The 19,251-nt window shown below is 42.2% G+C and overlaps 1 protein-coding gene across 1 annotated transcript in view; it reads right to left on the reverse strand.

Moving 5' to 3' along the window:
- The window catches only part of SLC3A1 (solute carrier family 3 member 1), a 61,803-nt gene that overhangs the window by 16,010 nt on the left and 26,542 nt on the right, over nucleotides 1-19,251 (reverse strand). The window contains exons 2-5 of the mRNA XM_055399587.2: nucleotides 17,389-17,850; nucleotides 12,605-12,784; nucleotides 12,297-12,451; nucleotides 9,584-9,709 (exon numbers count right to left, since the gene is read on the reverse strand). Coding sequence (XP_055255562.1) covers nucleotides 9,584-9,709; nucleotides 12,297-12,451; nucleotides 12,605-12,784; nucleotides 17,389-17,818 — 891 coding nt within the window. The 5' untranslated portion in view covers nucleotides 17,819-17,850. The remainder of the gene's footprint in view (nucleotides 1-9,583; nucleotides 9,710-12,296; nucleotides 12,452-12,604; nucleotides 12,785-17,388; nucleotides 17,851-19,251) is intronic.

Genomic DNA, 19,251 nt, shown 5'->3' on the forward strand with positions numbered 1-19,251 from the left:
CAACCCACTCCATCACATTAGAGCTGAACCGCCTGTAACTGGAGTGAAGAAGCCAATTTTCACCTAGTGAGGGGAACAGAGCTATAGACCTCAAATAAGGACTATCCCCAAAATCACTTGCCAGATTCAAAGTGTCTTTCTTGTATCTACATTGGTATATGGGGCTTCTTGAGGCTGTAGGTCAAGGCTCCCAAAGGTTTCTCTAGGCTGAATGCAAGGCTGATGTCAGTCCGTTTAAGGTGAAACTTTGAATGGCAAAGCTTAAACAAATTTTTCAAATCTAAGAGCAGACTCTGTGGCTGACAAGCCTCATTTTGAACACAGCTGACCCAAATGCCCTTAAGCTGGCCCTACCCAGTGGAATTTCTCTTTGGGGTACAAGACCCACAAATCTATTCTTACTAGCGTCCTTCACAAATTCATTCATTCAATAAGTATTTGGGTTCCAGCTAGGGACCAGGCACTTAGCTAATAGGCCTTGGAACTAGAACCATGTGCAAAATACAACACAACCCAGACACAATCCTAGGTCTCATGGGTTTTTTTAAGAATCCTCAGCTAGACAAATATTGGAGAAGGCAATGGCACCCCAGTCCAGTACCCTTGCCTGGAAAATCCCATGGACTGAGGAGCCTGGTAGACTCCGCAGTCCATGGGGCCGCTAAGAGTCAAACGACTGAGCGACTTCACTTTCACTTTTCACTTGCATGCATTGGAGAAGGAAATGGCAACCCACTCCAGTGTTCTTGCCTGGAGAGGGACAGGGGAGCCTGGTGGGCTGCCGTCTATGGGGTCGCACAGAGTTGGACACGACTGAAGCGACTTAGCAGCAGCAGACAAATATTAATGCAAAAATACTTAAGTCACAGACATGATAAAGCTTTCAAGGAGAGGAGCATGGTAACACAAGGGTGAAACAGCAGGACTTTCCAGGGGGGTCAGTGCAGCAGGATGGCAGGAAGTGAAGGCAGTTAAGTTCAAGATTCAGTTAGAGAAGCCCCAGATAGGAAGTCACCTCATTCATAGAACAAGATCCATAGTGGCTCTAAGGACCCACTTCGCATGAAGCTAAACAAGCTTAAGTTTTAGGACCCTTCACTGCATGGGCCCCTTTCTATTCACATTCATTTTTCATTCTAAATAACCACTTTTTTTTTTTTTCTGTACCTAATTTTATACTCTTTTTATTTTAAAAAAAGCCCCCAAGTTTGGAGGATGTATACATGTATATGTATGGCTGAATTCCTTCACTGTTCACCTGAAACTATTAAGATATTGTTAATCAGCTATACTCCAATATGAAATTAAAAGTTTAAATTTTTAAAAAAGCCCCAAGTTTTAATAACCTTCAGATCCCATACAACCGGGGTCCACCCCTAGGTGGCGCTGTTCTTAACATGAGAGAACAATGGAAGAGAATCCGGGGTGGGGCACAAATAACTAATCCACTCAAGTGGACTCTGACAAGAATGTAGAGAAACATTAAACACCATGCAGTTGTAAACATTAAGCTTTTGAGCACTGATTTCCTAGAATAAAGCTATTCATTTTCTTCACGAGGTCCTCATTCACTTTGGGGATCTCAGCATTGCTAGCTACTGAGCCGACATTAAAGAATGAGAAACACTGACCCCAGCATAGGCATATGGCCCTGGCAGGGGTTTTCACTGCAGTCTGGTAAGAGATGTTATCATTGTTTGACGAGACAAAACTTAAAAAGTCGGATGTTTGTTTTTGAGAGTCTTTTTTAAATGTTTTTATTAAACTTTTTATTTTATACTGGAGTATAGCCAATTAACAATGCTAGGATCATTTCCGGTGGACAGCAAAGAGATTCAGCCATACATATACATGTATCCATTTTGAGAGGCATTTTACACGCTGAGGTCTTCACCCAGATAATCTAAAATTTGCTAAATGGCTCTTGAAAAATATTTTCATTGTGCTATTTATTCTCAACCAGGTAAAAAAAGAGAATTCCAGATTTTAATGGTTCCGTTCCGTTCAGTCGCTCAGTCGTGTCCGACTCTTTGCGACCCCGTGGACTGTAGCCTACCAGGCTTCTCTGTCCATGGGATTTTCCAGGCAAGAATACTGGAGTGGGTTACCATTTCCTTCTCCAGGGGATCTTCCCGACCCAGGGATCGAACCTGGGTCTCCCGCATTGGAGGCAGACGCTTTAACCTCTGAGCCACCAGGGAAGCTTAACCATCTCTTTATGCCAGTTAAGCTCCCTAGTGTGCTGGATGCAGAAATGGGCACAGAGCCTAGTTCCCCAGGCCTGGGTGACCCATGTAGGGACCATGGGACTCTAAGGACAGTACATTGTGTCCCCAATTTCTAACTCACTCCCATGACATCACGCAGCCCTGGTTTTTCCACCAGGCATGTCTACATTCTTTTCTCCTTAAACAACTCGCTCCTCTGAGTGAAAAAGGAATCAGTTCAAAACCTTGAGGCAAATCTTTCCTTTTGAGGTGACTGACATTACCGGATCCATTTATGTAAAATGAAAGGTTTGGGACAAAGAAAGGCTCTGCTGTTACACGTGATGATATATAAGACATCCTCTTGATAATGACATATACCCCAGGTCATCTGTCTCAAGAAAGAATGAGAAAGCATAGGATATTTCAGAAGGACAGAGAGAAAACCATATCCTCTGCTTATAAGCAAGGAAGGCAAACCAGCCCTACTGATCTTCAGAAATCTGGGTAAAATTCTCTGCGGACTCTTCCGGAAGCAGGACATAGATCTGACCCATAAATGGACCATCCCATCTCCCCCACTGTCCAGCTGCATAACTTAGGTTATATGCATGACCTCCAAAACCTTGGTTTCCTCATCAATAAAATAATACCTTCCTTACAGGAATTCTGTGAGGATTAAATGAGGCACTGCTGCCAGAGTCACCTGATGCTTTGGTCTTTGTGCTGTGCTTAGTTGCTCATTTGTGTCTGATTCTTTGCGATCCCATGGACTGTACCTTGCCAGGCTCCTCTGTCCATGGGATTCTCCAGGCAGGAATACTGGAGTGGATTGCTGTGCTCTCCTCCAGGGGATCTTCCCAACCCAGGGATCAAACTCAGGTCTCTTGCATTGCAGGAGGATTCTTTACCAACTGAGTCACCAGGGAAGCCCAAGAATACTGGAGTGGGTAGCCTATCCCTTCTCCAGGGGAACTTTCCAACCCAGGAATCAAACCCGGGTCTCCTGCATTGCAGGTTAATTCTCTACCAGCTGAGCTACCCAGGAAGCTTATACCTGACCTCTCTGCCATGTTTGACAACACAGACTAACCCTGTCATCTAGAAATACTCACAGGACTTAGATCCAGGATACCACGCTCCTGGTTTGTGACTTCTCTGTCTGCTCAACAGTGCTTTAAATATTCATACTCCTTGGGGGTCCATCTTACACCCTCTGTCCATTTCATTTCACACCAGTATTGACGCATTTATCTATCACTCATTGATTATTTAACAAGTACTTATTCCGGCTGTTTTTGACACCAGGGACCAGTTTCACGGAAGACAATTTTTCTATGGACAGGGGCTGGGGGTAGGGGGATGGTTTGGGGAAGATTCAAGCTCATTATACTTATTGTGCATTTTATTTCTATTATTATTATTACACCAGCTCTACCTCAGATCATCAGGCATTAGATCCTGGAGGCTGGGGACCCCTTACATATATAATAAGCACCACAATGTCCTAAGTGCTTTACAAAGGTTAAACCACTTAATCCCCAAACAACCCCACAAGGCATGTACCATTATGGTTCCTATTTTACCATCAGGGGAATTGAGACACAGAGAGATGTGTCTTGATCAAGCTCAGATGACAAGTAAGTGGTACATCATAATTGGAACCGTGTGGTGCCCTTATAGGCTTCCCTGGTGGCTCAGACGGTACTCCATTTGTTATGTTTACTTTAATTTTTTTAGTTGGAGGACCTGCTACAGCTGGCCATCATTCCCACATGACAACAACCCCCTCAAGATAAATGACAAACGGCCCTTTGGTTCACCTCAGCCAGCCCAGTGCACTCACTGATATTACCTGCCTGACCTCTGTGGGCACTGTCCACATGGCAACAAGTCCCAGAGTCTTCTCTCTGGACCAGACCTTCCTCTGAGCTCCATGGCATTCTAGCCAGCTACCCACTGAACACCTGGATGTCTCACAGAGAGCTCAAACTCTACACAACTGAGACCCCCCACACACACCCACTCTTCCCATATCTCCCATCCCAGGAAACGGACCTGCCACCCAGCCAGAATTCAAATCTGCAACCTGGAAGTCACACCAGACTCCTCTCTAAGGACTGATGATGCCTCTGCAACCCCTACCCCCCCGCCCCCGCCACCCTACTGGCCCAACCTCCCAGCATTCTTTCCTAGTTACTGCATCACCCACCTCCCCAGCTTTTCTGCCTTCAAACCTGCCTTACTCAAATGCCTTCATCACAAACCAGACTGATTTTTCCCAGAGCAAATGAAAAATTATTCCCCTGCCCAAGACCTTTTAAACCCAAATCCTACCATGGCCTCCAATGCAGCTCATGATGTGGTTCCTACCCACCTCTCTTACCTCGTCTGATCACACACCCACCCTTGGGACAGCATGTACTCACAGTGGACAACTCCCAGCACCTCCACTGTGCTGTGACTGTGCTTTCTCTCTGCTGGGGACACTCCCACCTGTGTCTCTTTGCTCGGCTCAGTCTTTCTCACTCTCTAGGATTCATTGCTTATATCTGTATCTCTATATCCAGGTATACCCTCTATTTCCCATCTGCCTACCACCCCGCTCCAGAGTACATTACATAGCCCATGATGACCACAACATGGGTCCCTCTTCAGAATCAGCCTGCTCTGACATACAGCCAATGCACAACGCATGCTGTTTAATGAGGGAACGGTTTATAATGAAGCGCATGTCATACGCATGACATACATGTCATACATACATGATGCTGCAGTGATGAGCATCAAGCATAGAGCTGGCTTATAAAGCAGGTAGTGAGTATATTTTAGTTTGAATTGAGCTGCTTGTCTCCAGCAATACCGTGCTCAGTAGGGGCAGAACAGAACCATTACTTATGCTCTGCATCCCATCTTTAGCCGGGAGGGTATCTTGGTTCCCAGTCCCCAGCTGCTGTAAATACACTAACTCCTCTACTCCAGGGCTCAGCTTTCCCACGTGGGTGGTTTCGGGATCACACTGAGCCCCAGACATGGGGCCAGGCCATCTGGAGTCTCTTCCCTGCTCTGCAGCTTGTCCACTGATCACCTCTCTGGGCCTCAGTTTCCTTATTTGTCAAATAAGGGATTTAGAGGGCAAATAAAAAACAAACTGATAGAAAAATTATAAAATACTAGACAAATATAAACACCCCCCTCCTCTGAGAAGACTTCCTGACTTCTCTAGCTGAAAAAGCCCTAGCCCTGGAAGGTTCAGGGCAGAGCCAAACCCCTAATGGCCAGTGCAAGGGAGAGGACAAAGAGGAAGAAGAAGGATGCTCCGTGCTGGGTGTCCCCTGCCTGCCAGCCTCCCACCGTGCAGATAAGCTGAAATCTGATGGGAGCCCCGAGGAAGAAGGCTCAGGTCCTGAGCACAAGCTAGTATGCAAGCACAACTCATTCCAAATGCCTCCTCACCACAAATTCTCAGGGTTGCAAATTATTAACCTGCATAACTCTGCTTTGAAGATAAGTGCTGCTGGCAGGAGGGGGATGTCAGAAGTCCCTTCATGTGAAAGGTCCCTTTCCAGGAGCGAAGAGCCTTCCCTTAGAGCATTCAGCCTTTCTTATTTACTTCTAACAGGAAACCTTCTAAACCAGTCTTGCAAAAAAAATGTCTAACCTCTCAACCAGAGGTGGTAATGATTCATCACAAGAGGGATTTCATCCTGCAAGGCTAGTAACTAAGACTCCTATTTACGTCCTCCACTACTTGGATGCCTTCAAGACAATTGCTGGGTTAGCCAAAAATGAATTAATGTATTGCTGGCACATTTTGGCAAAATTTATCACATTTGTCTAAACATCTCCAGGCAATCCATCAATATTGCTTCAAGGAGCCTGGAGAAATTCACTGCCTGATAAACCAACTGGTTTATGCTCTCATTTGTGAATTTCCAATTAAAAACCTCCTTACAAAAACTGTGCAGAAACAGTGAAAACTCAAGAGAGAGAAGCAGTTCTCTCGGATTAGGCATGGAGTTGTGGTTAATTTAAGTACATGGATGCCACAATCTCGGTGCTTGGGTTTGAATCCTGTCCCCTTAGTCCCAAGGTGGGTGGTGTCACCTCTTTAAGCTTGTTTCCTTCTCTGTAAAACAGTCATGGTCATAAAATCTCCTAAGTTAGGTTTGTTTGGAGCGTTAAATGAGATGATGCTGGTAAAACACTTGGCACAAAGTAAGTGCCTAATAAGAGTGGGGGGTTTGAGTGTATAAATGATCTTCAGTGATGGAGAAGAGGAAAGTTCACACTCCATCCGAGAAGTTTAAAACTAACCCCTCGTTAGTGGACTGACTGTGTCTACCTCCCCTCCCCCAAATGAGACAAGGCTGCCATGACAAGGTGCCTACTTCTCAAGATCTCAAAGCAATTCATCTAAATTCTGGAAAACATATATAGTAAAAATAGCCTTAGAACTAAGAAATTTATAGGAATATATTTAACAAAAGAAGTGCAGGATATGTACACTGAAAACTAGAAGACACTGTTGAAAGCAACTAAAGGAGACCTTGAGTAAGCAGAAAGACATCCTGTGTCCACAGATCAGAAGAGCTAATGTTGTTCAGATGGCAATACTCCCCCAAACTGATCCACAGATTTCGTACAATCCCAGCAGGCTTCTCTGCAGAAATTGACAAGCAAATAATAAAATTCGCAGGGAAGTGCAAAGAACCCAGAACAGCCGAACAATCTTGAAAAAAAAAGAACAAGGTTGTAGGGCTCACACATCCCAATTTCAAAACTTACTATAAAACTACAGTAATCCAGATCATACTGGCGTAAGGACAGACATACAGATCAGTGGAACAGAAGTCACAGCCTAGAAATAAACCCCGATGTTTATGATTAATTGATATTCAAAAGGGTTCCAAGATAGTTCAATGGTGAAAGAATAATCTTTGGTAAACACATATTGTTGGGATAACTGGATAGCTACATGCAAAAGAATGAAGTTAGACTCCCTCTTACCGTATACAAAAAAATCAACAAAAAATGGATCAGAGACCTAAGTGTAAGAGCTAAAACTACAAAACTCTTAAAAGAAAACATGAGTTGAATCTTCACGACCTGGGATGAGGCAGTGGTTCTTAAATGTTACACTAAAAGCTAAGCAAGAAAAGAAAAAATAGGTAAGTTGAAGATCACAGCAATTAAAAACTCTTGTGCTTCAAAGTGCACCATCAAGGAAGTAAAAAGACAACGTATAGAAAGGAAGAAAATTAATTGCAAATCATATATCCGGAATGTGTTAAAAAAAAAACACAAAACCTCTTATAACTCAACAAAAAGACAGATAACACAAATTTAAAATAGACAAAGGATTTGAATAGACATTTCCCCAATGAAAATATACAAATAAACTATAAGCACATGAAAAGATGCTCACTATCATTAGCTGTTAGGGAAATGCAACTCATAGCCACAGTGAAATACCACTTCACTAGGATGACTGTTATCAAAGCTTAGACAATAGCAAGTGTCAGTGAGGATACAGAGAAAATGGAAACTTCATACATTGCTAATAAAAATGTAAAATGGTCCAGCTACACTGGAAAATAGTTTCTCAAGAAATTAAATACAGATTATAATATAGATACAGGTCACAGACATCTAGATAGATATATGATTCCATTTTATGTGAAATGTCCAGAACAGGCTTATTTATAGAGGCATAAAGTAAAGTAGTGGTTTCCAGGGCTCTAAGAGAGAAAATGTGGTAGCCAGACGGAGTAAGTTCTAAAGGGTATGGGGTTTCTTTTGGTGGGTGATGAAAATGTCTGAAATTAGTAGTGATACTTGCATAATCCTGTAAACATACTAAAACTACTGACTTATATACTTGAAAGGGGTGAATTTTGTGGTATGTCAATTATATCTCAATAAAGCTGCTATTTAAAAACAAAACAAGAACAGACTAAGGGATACAGGTGTTCTGACTCCAACAAGCCATCCTCTCCATCTGGCCAACATGATGATTTGTAGAAAGAGACCCACAACTCCCTGCTCTGTTCTATTTGGATTTCCTCCTCACTGACCTCAGAGCCCTACCCCAGTATCCTAAATTCTTGCCCATGAGAGCCACAGCAGAAGTAATAATGCAAACAGCAAAATGGCTAATGTTTACTGTGAATTATGTGTCAGGTGTTGTTAGAACCACCACTATACAGGCATGAGTGTCATCAACTCTCACCTGGGTGCTGCAGGAAATCTGAGCATCATCAGACCACAGAGCATCATCTTGAGCTCAGCAAGTGTCCCTGTGACAGCATTCAAGGCCCCACAGCATCAGCCCTCACCCTCATTTTTACACCCAAACTCCCCAACCCTGTCCCTCACTTCACAGAAGTGCATTGGTAGTGTTGCCACATGGAATACAGGACAACCAGTTAAGCTTTAATTTCAGATAAACCGTGAATAATTTTTTAGTAGAAGAATGTATTAAATATTGCACTATTCATCGTTTAACTGAAATTAAAATTTAACTGAACGTTTTGAAATTTCACTTGCTGTGCCTGGCAGTGCTGTGCAGCAGCCCCCAGGTCATTTCTGAAACACATGGAACTCAACCTCCCCCAGAGAATTTTGCATTTGCTCTTCTCTCTGCCTGAAGTTCTCTTTCCCGAGCTGTTCACATGGCTGCCTTGCAAACATCAGGTTTTTGTGCAAATGGGATCTCAACATAGGGGTGTCTCTGAGCCCACTTCTCACTGGCACTCCGAAGCTCTAAGCCTTCATCACCACCTGACATGTTAAATATTTAGCTGTTGTCTGCCTTCCCCTAAGGACACTGGGAATTCCTTGAGGGTGGGGTTTCTCTGATTCACTGTTGCATTCCCACTGCTTAGAACCAGACCTGACATGGAGCAGATAAGAAGTTGATATTTACTGAGTGAATACAGAAGTGTTGTGCGTGGGTTATATCAACTCATGCTCCAAAAAGTCCCTGTGAGACAAACACTGCACCATCAATCATGCCTCATAGACAAGGGATCCAAGACACAGAAAAGCTAAATAATTCACGCAGAAGCTCCCTGAAGCCAATGATGAGGCCAGGTCCAGATCCAGGAGCTGTGCCAGCTTAGCACAGGCAGAGAGGCATCTCAGAGCTAAGGTAACAGGTGTTTCTGCCTTCCACCCATTTCGATTATTTGGGGTTAGAGGAAGGAAAGAGCCGCTGACATATCTGAGAGTCTGTATTTGCATCAGACACCTTACCCAGAACTGAATTGCACTGCTTGATTTTGCTCACACAATTACTATTCAACACAAAGTGGAGCAAATAACCACTTAAGCACCCATGAAATGGAGAAGTTTACGTGGATGTCTGTACTCACTTTTATTTCTTCTTGAACATCAGGATTACGGAAATTTAAATCAGGTTGCTCTTTCATAAACTGATGAAAATAGCATTGTTTTCGTACCTCATCAAAGTGCCAACTGGAGTTTCCATACACACTTAACTAGCAAACAGAAAAGAGCAGATCAGTTCCTTAGCATGGCTTCAATGATGGTGTTGCCCACAAAGAAATGATCGTTGTCATCTTCAGCCCCATGCAGACTAGGTGCACAGGTCCCTAGAATTTTCCTTCTCGTGAGAGCACTAGATAAATCAATTCCCTAAAATTCCACTTGCTGGCCTAGTGCCCCACAGAAGTGGTTGTACAGTAGAAACTGTTCACAACAACCACAACATCAAATCAATGCTCTCAATGTAAGGAGCAGACATTTCTAATCTATTTTCTGGAAACTTCTGTCGAGGCTCTGGACTCCTGTTTGTGAAGAAAAGCAAATGATGGTCAATTTGGGAGAAAGACACATTTCACTGATCTTGGAGCTTGAATCCAAATAGAGCGATTATTTAAATGGTATTTTCAGAAAAATATTAGAATCATTCCATTTAAAATGCTGCTGCTGCTGCTACTGCTAAGTCACTTCAGTCATGTCCGACTCTATGTGACCCCATAGATGGCAGCCCACAAGGCTCCCCCATCCCCGGGATTCTCCAGGCAAGAACACTGGAGTGGGTTGCCATTTCCTTCTCCAATGCATGAAAGTGAAAAGTGAAAGGGAAGTCCTTCAGTCGTGTCCGACCCAAGCTAAGTAGTAGCTGATGCCTTTTGAGGAAACATTCTCTCACCAGATCACCTCATGGCCACCTGAATACAAACCAGGATAAGATTTTTACAGCATAGATCAGTATACAAAATACAAAAAAATAAACTCTGCAAATCTATTTCAAAGGGACCAGCAATCCAACAAAAAATTGGAAAAAGAAACCACTAAACAGATGTGCAACAGAAATGGAAGCTCAAGTGGATAAATGTATGAAAAGATATTCAGCATCATTATTAGTTAGGCAACTAGTACATCAATAATTAGTAATTAGATAAGTAATCATCAGCAGTTAGAGAAATGTAAAATTAAGACCTCAATGTTGTACCAATTCATGTTCACTCAGTAAAAATTAGACTAGATACAGTCTTCATCCTTTTCATTTATTAGCTGTGAACCAGGGCAACGTGCCTAACATTTCTCTGCCTCAGTCTGCTCATCTGTAAAACAGGAATTAAAGCCCAACCCATGAGACTCTACAGTGAATTAAAGGGATTAATGAATGCAATCAATATAAAACACTCAGAGCCTGGCGCACAGTAAGCATTCAGCAGATGTTGGCTAATGGTATCATCATTTTAAAACGTGGTGGAGTGGTAAAAAGGAAAACTGTGTGTTTGCTCAATCACTCAGTTGTGTTCAACTCTTTGCAACCCCGTGGCCTATAGGCTACCAGGTTCCTCTGTCCACAGGATTTCCCAAGCATGAATACTGAAGCAGACTGCCATTTCCTCGGCTCCAGGGGATCTACTCGACTCAGGGATTGAACCTACATCTCCTGCATTGGCAGGTGGATTCTTTAACACTGAGCCACCTGGGAAGAGGTGAAATTACCAGGACTTGCTAAAGGGCTGCTCACCAGGCTGTGCAAATTAGTGCCATTCACATAACCTCGGATATGGGAGGTTGGGAGAGAAGATCACACAGTCAACTTTAGACACTCATCGTTTGAGTGCCCTTGGGTCATTTAAAGCTGATGCCCAGGAGTCAGCCTCTTTTAGTGCTTAGGGAGGTCAAGAGGAAGGCCCTGGAGTCGGGAGAGATGATCCAGAGAAAAAGGGTCTGTAGAAAGCAGGAGAGAAGATGAACTAGAGTACACAGAGGGACTGACCTGGGACAGAAGGAGAGCTGCCAGATAAACTGCAAGACATTCAATTCAATCTGAATTTCAGAAAAGCAATGAATACTTTTTTAGTGCAAGTGTATTCCAAATATTTTACACTAAAAATTGTTCATTGTTTATCTAAAACAGATTTCACTGGACTTTCTCTCAAGCAGGAGAGACAAGGTCTCTGTGGAGAAGAGGTGAACAGGAAGAGGAAGGAAACAGGCAGGTGTGTCAGCTTCTGTTCTCCCTTTGAAGTTGGGTTTGCTGCTGAGAGTGATGAGATGCGGTGAAGGTGGGTAAGATGTCTGAAGAGGAGAGAGGGTATGTTGATCAGTTGGATTTAGTAAAATTCCCCCAAAAGAGTGTATGGATCAGTTCAGATAGGGACAATGAATATGTCCAGAGGCTTGGATACCAAAGTTCAGGTAAAGAAAAAATGGATGGTTGAGTTCTTTTATGGCTCGTGTTTTACTGGACAACGGAGTCAAAAAGTCAGAAAGGCAAAAGGGTCTGGAGGGTAGCAAGACAGTTACTAAACAAATAAGATGTGGGGTCTCAGCTGGACAGAGGGGGAAATAAAGGAAAGAGAGGTTAACAGAGAGCATAGGTTTTAATTTGCTAATCAGCTCTACAATGAAATGAAAAATCCGAACCTACAGACGATTAGAAGCTTGGGACTTCATTTCTATTTCTTTGGGAAATTTGTTTCCCTTCTCATAAACTATAGCTATCACTCGTTTTCCTTTAAAAGGGCTTTATAAACAGCCAGCTTAATAACTGAAGATCTGCCAGTTTTACTTCTGTAAATCAAGCATGTCGGGACTTACCCAGTTGTTGGGTGGTATGGTTGTGCCATTTTCATAGTTACAGTCATGCCAGATATAATAATCAGTATATTTTCCTGTCCGGTTCCGACTCCTTTGAAACCAAGCATGTTTATCACTGGTGTGGTTTGGTATGAAATCGATGATTAATTTCAAACCTAGTGAGTGAAAACATTTCAAATGTTAAGATAATATTATGTTATATAATATTATATTAGAATAATACAATAATGAAGAAGAAAATGCTCTAAGCTAAGCATTTGGAGAAATGCTTTCCTTAAACCATCCCACCCACCTTTCATTCAATTTACCTTTATCATGTATGGCTGCAACCAGATTCTCAAAATCTTTCATTGTTCCAAAAATGGGATCAATTTCTCGGAAATCTTCAACACCATGTCGGAAATCTTTAAGGGATGATTTATAAAATGAAGTAATCCAAACAGTTTTTATATTTAAAGTTGTGATGTAATCCAATTTATCTTGAATACCTGAAGGCAAAAGTCAAAGCCATGAAAAATAGTTTTTTTTTTTAGCTGAACGATTAAAAATAAAATGAATAGGCTTAAGACAGAAATATTTGGGTTTTTTTTAATTTGGGTAAGATTCAAATAGCAAGGTCTAGTTCTACAACCAACAGCAAATTAGTCTTCTGGCAATAACCTTTGAACTTTAACATCAATGCATAATATTTTAAAAATCTGTCTGTGGTTTGTTCATATTTTATACTTAAAACCAAAACTACACTATTGTTAATTTATTCTACACATGGTTTTCAAGCACCTAATCCAGACCAGATGCTGGGCTAAGTACCAAGATACAAAGAAGAATAATGTATGCACTCTTGATGGTCACGTGACCTAAGCTGCACTGTCCAGTGTGTAGCCAGCCACTTGTCATGTGGCTGTCAAGCACTTGCAATGTGACTAATCTAAACTGAGATGTGTTGTAAATGTAAAACACACACTGGACATTGAAGACCCAGTATGGAAAGAAAGAATCTAAAATAGCTCATTTATATTTTTATATTGATTATATGTTTCAAAGACCCTGATGCTGGTCATTGGAAAAGACCCTAATGCTGGGATAGATTGAAGGCAGAAGGAGAAGAGGGCAACAGAGAATGAGATGGTTGAATGGCATCACCGACTCAATGGACATGAACTTGGGCAAACTGCAGAGATGATGAGGGACGGGGAAGCCTGGTGTGCTGCAGTCCATGGGGTCGTGAAGAGTTGGATTCGACTGAGCGATTGAACAACAACAGTATGTTCAAATGATAGTCAATATGTTGGATTAAACAAAGTAAATAATTAAACTTAATTATTCAAATTAAGTTCACTCGTTTCTCTTTTACTTTTTTAATATGGCTGCTCAGTTCAGTTCAGTTCAGTCGCTCAGTCGTGTCCGACTCTTTGCAACCCCATGAATCACAGCACGCCAGGCCTCCCTGTCCATCACCAACTCCCGGAGTTCACTCAAACTCATGTCCACAGAGTCGGTGATGCCATCCAGCCATCTCATTCTCCGTCGTCCCCTTCTCCTCCCGCCCCCAATCCCTCCCAGCATCAGAGTCTTTTCCAGTGAGTCAACTCGCCACATGATGGCCAAAGTATTGGAGTTTCAGCTTTAGCATCAGTCCTTCCAATGAACACCCAGGATTGATCTCCTTTAGAATGGACTGGTTGGATCTCCTTGCAGTATAAGGGACTCTCAAGAGTCTTCTCCAACACCACAGTTCAAAAGCATCGATTCTTCGGCTAGAAAATTGTTAATTACCTATGTGGTCCACATTCTATTTCCTTTGGACAGCGCTGAAGTCAAGCATTTATACAGAAGAGAACTTTAGACTTAAATGAGAAGAGACATAGGAATGAAACTCTTGTTCTTGGGACCCCGTAGGATAATTAGCAGACAGTTAGTGCAGGGAAGTGCTTCTAGTTCAGAGTCCTAAATGCAGAGTCCGAGTTTAGTATTCGGTCTGCAGTAACTTCCTGTGGGACCCCTGTCAGAAGTTGCTGAGACCAAAGCAGGAGTCAGGCTGCTTATCTGTGTCCTGACTACACTTCAGTTCCCTTCCGTGGATGGCTGTGAGACCTCCTAGAGTATCAACAGGCAACAAAAGAATTTTGATTTCACAAAAAAAAAAAAATTTTTGATTTAAGTCAGATTAAAGTCAAAATTTTGATTTATATCAAGAATAAGCACAAAGGAACAGGATGATTAAAAACTAAGAGGTCAAATAGACACAGAGTAACAGAGGATCTCCCATGTCCACATTCCAGGGGACAGAAAGCAATAGACTAAACTGAAACCTTGAACATTTTTTTCAAATTAGAACAAAATCCTCTCAACCTCTAAGAAAAATACCTATTAAGTACAGGAAGCAGCCAGTCCTTCAAGGAAAAGTTATGGGAAATGACAAATGTGAGAGGTGATTAGAAGTTGCCCTTTGTATGGGGAATTTAGAAGGAGATTACAGAGGGAGGGCCAGGAAGTGGGTAGTATATTTTAGGGGTATAGGGTTTTTGGCTTTATACCATCAAAACATCACTTTGCAAAGCATTTACTTTGTAAGAAGCAGCAGGTGATAGGATCATGCTAGGGGCTGAGGGGTTGGAAGGAAAGTCACCCAGATATGTTACACTGAAGCACCAGAGGTGCTGCTCCATCCAAAACATTGAAAGAGTTTGGGGAGGGTAGCGCCCCCTCTGATCAGGAAGTTAAACACAGATTAATGAAGGAAGTGGGTTTGAACTGCATCTTGAAGGTCAGATATTTCAATTAGTTAAGATGCAGGATGATTTTTAAGAGAAAAATTATATGAGTGTGAAGAAGAAGTCTTTTATTAGTTTACTAAAGAAAGCTGAAGATTTTAGGAGTGTGTTTGAAGCATTTTAAAGTTCGACTAAGCTCATTACCACTTCCTATACTCTTTTCTTTTTGATACATAACATAATCACATTTATTTAAGAATGTATTCCAATATCAAAAAGCAAAATTCAGCAATGCAAAACCTCAATTACTTTTGTACCAACCTAATACAAGAGGAGAGTGAAAAGTTTGGCTTGAAGCTCAACAATCAGAAAACTAAGATCATGGCATCTGGTCCCATCACTTCATGGGAAATAGAAAAACAGTAGAAACAGTGTCAGACTTTATTTTTTGGGGCTCCAAAATCACTTCGGATGCTGATTGCAGCCATGAAATTAAAAGACGCTTGCTCCTTGGAAGGAAAGTTATGACCAGCCTAGATAGCATATTAAAAAGCAGAGACATTACTTTGCCAACCAAGGTCCATCTAGTCAAGGCTATGATTTTTCCCGTGGTCATGTATGGATGTGAGAGTTGGACTGTGAAGAAAGCTGAGTGCTGAAGAATTGATGCTTTTGAACTGTGGTGCTGGAGAAGACTCTTGAGAGTCCCTTGGACTGCAAGGAGATCCAACCAGTCCATTCTAAAAGAGATCAATCCTGGGTGTTCATTGGAAGGACTTATGTTAAAGCTGAAACTCCAGTACTTTGGCCACCTCATGCGACGAGTTGACTCACTGGAAAAGAGTCTGATGCTGGGAGGGATTGGGGGTAGGAGGAGACGGGGACGGCAGAGAATGAGATGGCTGGATGGCATCACCGACTTGATGGACATGAGTTTGAGTGAACTCCGGGAGTTGGTGATGGACAGGGAGGCCTGGCATGCTGTGGTTCATGGGGTCGCAGAGAGTCGGACACGACTGGGTGACTGAACTGAACTGAAATACGAGTTGGGAGTTTTGTGAGGAGTTTTGTGAGGACTCCCTGATGTTTTCAGACATTTTCGTGTAAGGTCAGGCCTTGAACACACAGTTCTGTGATAAATCAATCCTTATATACTATATTCAAGAACAACTACAATCTCAAAGTCTGCAGTTTCTGAGTCTAAGCTGTCCATTAATTGAGGAAGTAGTGGGTGACCTGTTATAGGAAGTGTGCAAGGAAAGCCACCTATTAGAATTCTGGACTGGGGCCTTCTCTGGTAAGCCAGAAGAAGGGGCTGCAGAATGGAGGGCCTTACAGACTCTACAGCAATGAAAAGAGGGATACTAAGCACCAGGAAGGGAGCCAAGCAACTAGCCAAAAACAAACAATTCAGCAAGCTATTATATATCAGGCATCTAGAGCTATATACCCAATACATTCGTGTGTGCTCAGGTGCTCAGTTGTGTCCAACTCTTTGCAAACCCCCAGACTGTAGCCTATCAGGCTCCTCTGTCCATGGGATTTTCCAGACAAGAACAGTGGAGTGGGTTGCCATTCCCTTCTCTATCCCATACTCTTAAATCATTGTTTTGTCTTCTTCAAGCCAAACAGCATTATCAAAAATTATCTTATTAGTTTATTTGTGTCCCTTAACTGGGTAACCATATCAACCAATTTGCCTGGGGCAGTTTCCTGTGATTGGTTTTTGTCCTCATTTGAGCAATAAATAATAAGGACATTCCACACATAACACACTAGGAAATTATTAGCATAACTTTAAAAATATTTTTTACTTTCTTTATTAAGATGGATATTTTTTTAAATAATCAATTCAACTAATGACCAACCCACACTATACCTTTTCTTCATTTCTCAAGATTTAAGCTTCAAAGACTCAGTCTATACATTTTAAAGATATCACTTAATCTTCTTCTCTTCTTCTCTCTGTCAGATTATCAAACTAGCCACTGTGCACCTTGGAAAAGGGATTCTGAAGATTCTAAACAGTCACTCTGAGATGACCAACTCTAAAGTACACAGAAGCAGGACACATTTCAGAAGGAAACTTGCTCATGGAGGAAGTTAGATCAGATGACTATGCAAAAGTTCCTACTAGGCAATAAACTTAACAGCCCTTTGGGGGCTCAAAGGGCTCCAGCAAGTATCCTTTCATCATATGCTAAGAATTGCTGGGTTCTGCTGAGTGGCTTTTTAAAATATCATAAACAAGGAGAAAGGCATGATCAGTCATACTGGGTGGAATGTGCTTATTACCGCACAGCCCAGGCATAATGAGCTTCAAGGACAACAAGCCCTAAAGCAAGCTCATCCCGCCCTGCCCCAAACAAGGCACACACCTTTTAGATCTCCGTTCCCATCCTTGTTGCTGTCCTTGAAAGACCTTGGGTAGATCTGGTACATGGGTCCCGCCTGCCACCAGTCCAGGCACTTGGGAGAGATGGCAATGATGGCTATGGTGGCCGCAATGAGCACCATCACGGAAGCCACGATGAGCCAGAAGAGCACCTCCCGCGGTATCCGGTAGCGGGCCTGGCCCGAGAACTGAAATAGCACCTCTTTGGGCATCCCAGCGTAGGGCTGGACATCCTTCACGTCGGGCTCCCCGGGGCCAAGGATGTCCACGGTGTTGTGCTGTGGCCCGGCTGCTGGGCTGCTTGGGTCCAGGTCAGTCTCCAGGATGTCTTCATTTTGTACAAACCCATTGTTTGTCTGGCCTTCCTTTGCATTTAATCCAATGGAATCTCTCTTGCTTTTATCCTCAGCCATGTTTCACAATCTTATCCCTGCCGAGTGCCTTCCTGCAGTAACAAAAGCGAGAAGCGAGCTTGCAGAAATGCTTGATCCTGTTAATGAGCTTTTCGTGGTTTATAAATAAACCTGACTGGACAAAGTTCAGCCAAGGAAGAAAGGGTAAAGGTAAAGTGGGGTTTTTAAAAATTTCTCCTTACACCCTGTGAGACTGATGTAGCTACAGTCAACCACACGGAGGGATTCAGATCTGGACTGGAACAGAGGCACAGAGGAGGCGAAATGGAAAGAGGACCCAGCGTTCCACTGCAGTTTAAGACCTCACTTGACTGAGCACACAAATGTTCACAGCAGCATTATTCACAACCAAGGTGGAAAGAAGCCAAGTGGATGAATGGACAACCAAACTGTGACATATACCTTAAAAAAGGAATGAAATTCTGACAGGTGCCACAACATGCATGAACCTTGAAGGCGTTATGCTAAGTGATGGAAGCCAGAGACAAAAGGAGAGATATCGTCTGAGTCCACCTATATGACGTAGGTACATGAATTCATAGAAACAGAGCAGAAGGGTACTTAACAGGAGTTGGAAGAAAGGGGGTCATGAGCAGTTCTTGTTTAATGAGTATAAAGTTTACATTTTGGATGATGCAGAAGTTCTGGAGGTGGTCATACACCAATGTAAATGTACTTAATGCCACTGAATTGTACACTTAACAAATTCTTAAAGTGGTAAATTTTATATTATGTATATTTTACCACAATAAAAAATAGCTTAAATTTTCTTTCTTGTTAGCTAGATATGAGAAAAAGAAACACAGAATTTTGCGGGTGGAAACATGCTTTTCTTTACTTTTAATTTTGAAGGTCTCTTCTACAAATCCAAGAGGAAGAGGATCTGAAGACAGGAGACAACACCACCTTTGTTACTGAAACTATTTTATCTCAGTTCAAGCCAACCTGATACATGGCTATTTGTATGCTCAGTTCGACCCAGGTGCCTTCAGTCTTGTTTCCTTTTTCAGAAGAGTGTGGTTGCCCATTCCTGGAAGCACTTTTCCAAGTGGGGATGGTGGAATGGGAAATTTCATGTCTAGCAAGTTCAAGTGGTTTATGATAGGTAAACAATTCTTAATACAAGCACTAAAGAGTTGTTTAATCATTGACAAGTATAAAATACAAATTTGCAACCAAGAAGAAACTGCATTAAAAGTGAGGTGTGCTTTCCTAGAAGATTATGCAAACCTTAAAAGAATGTGATGATTCATGGCTTCCCTTCAATCACTGCACATAAAATAAACAGCTCTATGACTCTTTTGATCAAATAAGAAGTTTTTTGTTTTCAGTGAGGAAAGTTACATGAATTCCTAATATTACTATTAATTTGTAGAGTGACTTAAAAGCAGTAATTGGTACAGAGAAATGAGCTGTGTGATTTTGGCTAAGTT

The sequence above is a fragment of the Moschus berezovskii genome, chromosome 11 (genome assembly GCF_049115385.1).
Source record: "Moschus berezovskii isolate FMDL1 chromosome 11, NW_MosBer_1.0, whole genome shotgun sequence".
Taxonomy (NCBI): Eukaryota; Metazoa; Chordata; class Mammalia; order Artiodactyla; family Moschidae; genus Moschus; species Moschus berezovskii.